The sequence below is a fragment of the Penaeus vannamei genome, chromosome 30 (genome assembly GCF_042767895.1).
Source record: "Penaeus vannamei isolate JL-2024 chromosome 30, ASM4276789v1, whole genome shotgun sequence".
NCBI lineage: Eukaryota > Metazoa > Arthropoda > Malacostraca > Decapoda > Penaeidae > Penaeus > Penaeus vannamei.
This window is the reverse complement of record NC_091578.1, coordinates 32,146,887-32,154,386: the sequence shown is the minus strand read 5'-3', so window position 1 is coordinate 32,154,386 and position 7,500 is coordinate 32,146,887. Positions and strand designations below refer to the sequence as shown.

Sequence of the window (7,500 nt, the reverse complement as noted above, 5' to 3'; positions counted from 1 at the left end):
ACTCCACTCTCGCCTCGCCCACTCCTGCCTCCCCCATTCGGCGGCGGTCGTAAGAGTTAATCTGTAAATTCAAGAAAGCAGCCTTCTCCTCCATCATGGTTTTCAAAGGATTAATCTGCCGCGGCGCTGGGGCTCCGTTCGCGGCCCCATTGTCCCCGCGTTAAACTGCCTCTGAGTGTTTCTCTTGTTGAACGCTCAGTAGAGTAGCAGGAGGCAATGCTTTAGATTTCATTATGTGAAGACTTTATTTTTTTAGATATATTCTTCTTTGTTACGGGTCGACAGTTGTGTGCTTTTCGTAGTCTCTTTCTCACTGCAGTAGTGGGAACCGCATGTACATATATGTATGTAATATATATATATATATATATATATATATATATATATATATATATATATATATATATATATACATATATATATATATATATATATATATATATATATATATATATATATATATGTATATATGTATATATGTATATATGTATATATGTATATATGTATATATATATATATATATATATATATATATATATATATATATATATATGTATGTATTATGTATGTGTATGTATATATATATATATATATATATATATATATATATATATATATATATATATATATATATATATATATATATATATATATATATATATATATATATATACAAACACACGTACATATATATATATATATATATATATATATATATATATATATATATATATATATATATATATATATATATATGTATGTGTGTGTATATATATATATATATATATATATATATATATATATAAAATATATATATATATATATATATATATATAAAATATATATATATATATATATGTATATATATATATATATATATATATATATATATATATATATATATATATATATATATATATATATATATAAACGCATTTATTCATTTAAAGTGTCAGCACACCCGGACTGCAACGTGAAACCCCCGGCGGCACTGAACAGCATGTACACAGTATGTACAACGCGAACCTGACTCTTCCCGACCTCAGAATTTCCTCGCGTCCCGCCATCGCGAAAGGTGGAAATCGCGCGGAATTCCTAGCGACGTGGAATCATTACGCCCCGGATTTCAAGGCCGATTAAATAAATCCGGTACAGGTAAGGCGCGCCCGCAACGCCCACGGATAGTTTTGATGGCACTTGAATGATCTCCTTTATTATCTTTATTTTCCGGAGGTTTTCAGTTTTGATGGCATCTGAATGATCTCCTTTATTATCTTTATTTTCCGGAGGTTTTCAGTTTTGATGGCGTCTGAATGATCTCCTTTATTTTCTTTATTTTCCGGAGGTTTTCAGTTTTGATGGCATCTGAATGATCTCCTTTATTTTCTTTATTTTGCGGAGGCTTTCAGTTTTGATGGCATCTGAATGATCTCCTGATATTTTGCGGAGGATTTGGCGATGTCTAGATGATTTTCTGCTTGCCTGCTTGCCTGTGCGAGAGCCGGGGGGGGGGGGGCGGGACTTCGCCTTCAAAACATTAGCATTTTCATTTTGCGTTCGACGGTATGTATCATTTTATCCGGCGATGTGTCCGCCCGCACCGGTAGCATAAAGTCGGTAAATAGACGCTTTGTAAATGGATTCTCTGGCTGTATACACATTCATGAGTGAACTCTCGCCGGCTCGCGTACATACGTGTACACGGATGAACGGTTTAACACGCGGGTGCCTGTGGACGTATTCGCGTTCAGATGAATAGGCGTACCTATGGCGTACATGAATAGATGTACCTATGGCGTACACGTACACGAATACACACATACACTGGAATACACACGCGCTCGAGCATGCGCACACTCAAATACGCACACACTCTCGAACACACACACTCGAACACACACATTCGAATACACACACACACACTCGAACAGACATACACTCGAACACACACACGTATTCGAATACACACACACACTCGAACACAAACATACACACACACGCGCACACACACACATACACACACTCGAACACACACACATTCGAATACACACACACACTCGACCACACACACACACACGCGCGCGCGCACACACACACACAAACACACACACGCACACAACCACAGTAACGCACACGAACGCACACGAGCAGCAGCACTGACCCTTACACCTTACACCTTTAGGTAAACCCGCGGCGTCTTGGTGTCTCCCTCGAGCGCCCGTGTATCTACTCTCCTGTCTACTGTCTACTCTCCTTCTATCTACTATCTACTCTCCTATCTACTTTCCTTGTGTCTTCTTTTTACTCTCCTTCCATCTTTTATTTACTCTCCTATATGCTATTTATTCTATTTCCATCCACTGTTTACTCTCCTTATATCTACTTTTATCTATTTACTGTCCTTCTATTCTATCTATTCTCCTTTCATCTACTGTTTACTCTCCTTATATCTACTGTCTACTGTCCTACTACGTGTTATCTACTCTCCCTCCGCTGCTTTTCTCCTTCCATCTACTGTCTACTCTCCTTCTGTCTTCTATCGATTCTCCTTCTATCTATTATGTACTCTCCTTCTATCTACTATCCTTCCATCTACTATTTACTTTCCTTCCATCTACCATCTACTTTCCTTCCATTAACTATCTACTCTCCTTCTGTCTACTATCTACTCTCCTTCATACTGTCCTTCCATTTGCTATATGCTCTCCTTCCATCTACCTTCTACTTTTCTTTCGTCTACTATCTACCCCTTTCCATCTCCTGAACTATGCAGTACCTTATTTATGTTAATATTACATTCCAACATCATATTTTGCCATCTATTGCCCCACATTTTCCGGCTATCGCAACATCTACTGTACATCCTTATATCTATTGGTTTTATGACGTCAGTACATCTACTTCTTTAATACTATCTATTAGTAAGCACGCGTATATCTACTTTTTATCTACTTTCTTATCTCGTTTACTTACTCTGTTCTTACACCTTCGTTATAATTTATTGTCTTTTATCTACTACTAGTATTACATGTAAGTACATCTACATAATTTATATCTACTTTTATCTACATATCCGCGTCTACTCTACCATCTACTGCCTTATTTATCTTTTATTATCTACTTTTTATCTACTCTCCCGTGTCTTAGTGGTGGGGAAGTAGGGTGCCTGTCTGTATTGTTAGGAAATGGCACTGTAGGTGTTGTTGTTGTTGTTGTTTTTGTTGTTATTGTTGTTGTTTTTATGTTGATTTTGTTGTTTTTTTGTGGTAGTTCATGATCATTATTCCAGTTTGTTCTTGTTGTAGTGGTTAGTGATTTTGTTTTTATTTGTTTTTTGTCGTTTTCATTATTATTCATTATTATATTTGTTGCTGTTGTTAATAATACATCATCATTTTATCATTATCACTATAACCATCATATTAACTTTTTTCGTACAGTAAAGTATTTTTTAATATTTTTAGCATAATAACAGTACTTGTAATCTTAGTAACTTTAAACTATTTCTCCATGTCTGTCGCTGTTGTTATGAATATAAACAAGAGCATATTTTTTTGACGAGTAGGCCTATGTAGTGCAGTCGTGACCTACCCCCCCCCCTCCACGTCTACCGCATGTCAGAAAATGTTAGCATATACCCCCCCTCCCCCCTGCCCACCTCTGTGTACCTACCGGCCTTTGACTCATACCACGACCCCCCCCCCCCTTTACATACCCTCTCGCCTTTCATATATTCCTGTTCTTTCCCACGTACTCGTCACATACCCCTACTTCTTATGTATCCCCCTACCCCTAACTGCCCTTTCTTTGCTCCATATCCTAGCATTACCCCTACCTTCGCCCCCTCTTCTTAACCCCTAACCCCTCTTCCTTACCCCTATCCCCTCTTCTTAACCCCTATCCCCTCTTCCTTACCCCTATCCCCTCTTCCTTATCCCTATCCCTCTTCCTCACCCATGTCCCCTCTCCCTCACCCCTACCCCCTTCTCCTCCCCCTGCCCCTCCTCCTTACCCCTACCCCCTCTTCCTTACCCCCTACCCCTAACCCCCTCCTCCTCCCCCTACCCATCCTCCTTACCCCTACCCCCTCTGCCTTACCCCTACCCCCTAACCCCTTTGCCTCCCCTAACCCCCTTCTCTATACCCTCCCTACCCCCTCTATACCCTCTACACTAACCCCCCATTCATTACCCCCCTCCTCTATACCCTCCCTCCCCCCTCTATACCCTCTTTACCAACCAACCCCCATTCAGTACCCCCCTCTATACCCTCCCTACCCACTCTATACCCTCTACACTACCCCCCTATACCCTGCCTACCCCTTCTGTACCCTCTACACTAACCCCCCTCCATACCCTCTCTACCCCCTCTATACCCTCTACACCAATCAACCCCCATTCAACCCCCCCTGCTCCATACCCTCCCTACCCCCTCCATACCCTCCTTCCCCCTCTATACCCTCTACACCAACCACCCCCCATTCAACCACCCCCTCCTCCATACCCTCCCTGCCCCCTCCATACCCTCCTACCCCCTCTAATACCCTCCCCCTACCCCCCTATACCCTCCCCCCTACCCCCTCTATACCCTCCCCCCTACCCCCTCTATACCCTCTACACCAACCCCCCATTCATTACCCCCCTCCCTCTACCCTCCCAACCCCCTCCATACCCTCCTACCCACTCTATACCCTCTACACTACCCCCTCTATACCCTCTACACTACCCCCTCTATACCCTCTACACCAACCCCCCATCCATCACCCCCTCCCTCTACCCTCCCAACCCCCCCCCCCCTCGGGCCGTAGAGTAGCCCAGGCCTTCAGCTTTAACATAAACCAGTTCTTTGTATTTACATATTTACGCGCTATATGTTTATTCATTTATGTATGCGCTGACTTATTCATCCATCAGCTAATGCATTTAGGCGGTAAATGTTATTTGGAAATTTTTAGGAAATTTAACCTGACTAATGGAGATATTTTAAAAGCCAATGTTGGTGTATGTGTGTTGGGCGGTTGCTGTTTTAGTTGGTGTTGATGTTTGTGTTTTTGTGTGTGTGTGTGTGTTAGGTGATGTCTCTCTTTGTTATCCTCTTTGTCTCTTTCTCTTTGCCTGTCTTTGTCTTCTCTCTTTCTCTTTCTCTTTGTTTTTCTCTGTTTTCCTCTCTCTCTCTTTCTCTCTCTCTCTCTCTCTCTCTCTCTCTCTCTCTCTCTCTCTCTCTCTCTCTCTCTCTCTCTCTCTCTCTCTCTCTCTCTCTCTCTCCCTCCCTCCCTCCCTCTCTCTCTCTCTCTCTCTCTCTCTCTCTCTCTCTCTCTCTCTCTCTCTCTCTCTCTCTCTCTCTCTCTCTCTCTCTCCCTCTCTCTCTCTCTCTCTCTCTTTTTTCTCTCTCTCTCTCTCTCTCTCTCCTCTCTCTCTCTCTCTCTCTCTCTCTCTCTCTCTCTCTCTCTCTCTCTCTCTCTCTCTCTCTCTCTCTCTCTCTCTCTCTCTAACTTCGCAGTTGAACGCAATCACTACTGTGATCGGGGGCTGGGGGGGGGGGGGCAAGGAGGTAGAATCATGAGGGGGGGGGGGGATTTCTAGAAACCTTCTTTGAATATATATATTTTTTAATCGGTCGTAGCCGCTCACCTCGGCCGTCGGGAGGTCAGGAAACCGTTTAATTATCTTTTTCTGAGTGTTTTTATATTTATCTTCATTCCTTCTGTTTCGGAATCTTGTTTTTTTTAGGTTTTGGCTATTTCTCTTTGTATACTTATTTCTCTAGTTTATTTGATCTTTCTCCTTTTCTTTCTCTGTCTCTCTTTCTTTCTCTCTCTTTCTTTCTTTCTTTCTTTCTTTCTTTCTTTTTTTCATTCTCTCTCTCTCTCTCTCTCTCTCTCTCTCTCTCTCTCTCTCTCTCTCTCTCTCTCTCTCTCTCTATATATATATATATATATATGTATATGTATATATATGTATATATATGTATATATATGTATATGTATATATATGTATATGTATATATATATATATATATATATATATATATATATATATATATATATATATATATATATATATATATATATATATATATATATATATATATATATATATACATTTTTCTTTCATAGTGTATAACACATTTTTTCAAAGGATTACTCGCAAATAACAAAAGACTAGGAATTTTTACTTATATTTTGACGTACGTATATTTTTAATTTACCTTTCTTTTCATACACAGTCATTTTATCACATCTTTTCATTTTCTACTATATTTCTTCAATCATTTTCATGCATGAGTTGAATATATTTCATTCATATCTTACTTCTTTTTCCGATTGCTATTTTCCTTAACTTTCTTTTCTTCTTCTTCCATTAACGTGCTTTATTTCCCTCTTCGGTTGCCATTTTCTCAACTTTTTTTTCATCTTCTTCCATTAACGTGCTTTATTTCCCTCTTCGGTTGCTATTTTTTCCTTAACTCTTTCTTCTTCTTCTTCTTCCCTTAACGTGTCTTATTTTTCTCTTCTTCTTAACTTTTTCTTCATCTTCCTTCTCTCTTCGATTGCTATTTTTCTTAACTTTTTCTATTTTCTTCTTCCGTTAAAGTACCTTATTTCTCTCTTCGATTGCCATTTTTCTTAACTTTTTCTTCTTCTTCTTCCCTTAACGTGTCTTATTTTCCTCTTCTTCCTTTCCTTCGTCTTCCTTCTCTCTTCTTCTTCCCTCTTCAATTGCTATTTTTCTTAACTTTTTCTTTTTTCTTCTTCCGTTAAAGTGCCTTATTTCTCTCTTCGATTGCCAATTTTCTTAACTTCTTCTTCTTCCTTCCCTCTTCGATTGTCAATTTTCTTAACTTTTTCTTCTTATTATTCTTCCGTTAACATTGCCTTATTTGGAAAGCGTGTAAGGGCCTTATTAGCATCAACTACAAAGACAAGATAAAGGACACACAGACACCTATGTCAAGAGACACGTTCACACACGTACACGTTGGAAAATACTCACAGACTTACAGTTTAAAGACACATTCATAGACATACAAGTTAAAAGACATGGTAAAGACATACAGACATCCCCAAGTTAAGATTTATAGTGATGATAGTAAAAAAAAAGTGAAAGTAAAAATATTGATAGTAAAATAATGGTGATGATGATTATGGTAATGATAGAAATAATAATAATGGCCATGATGATAGTAATGATGATAATGATAATGATATTAACAATGATGATAATGATGATATCTAAAAAACACACAGACGCCAAAAAAGACAAATAAGCTTAACACAGACACACACACACACACGCACACACGCACACACACACACACACACACACACACACACACACACAAACACAGACACACACACACTCACACACACACACACACACACACACACACACACACACACACACACACACACACACACACATGAATACATAAATACATACACACACACACACACACACACACACACACACACACACACACACACACACACACACACACACA

General features: G+C 39.1%; 1 protein-coding gene across 1 annotated transcript in view; it reads left to right on the top strand.

The window, feature by feature from the left end:
- The window catches only part of LOC138867533 (uncharacterized), a 633-nt gene extending 573 nt beyond the window's left edge, over positions 1–60 (top strand). Inside the window, exon 1 of the mRNA XM_070143391.1 lies at positions 1–60. This exon is cut by the window's left edge and continues 573 nt beyond it. Coding sequence (XP_069999492.1) covers positions 1–60 — 60 coding nt within the window.
- Positions 61–7,500: the final 7,440 nt, after the last annotated feature.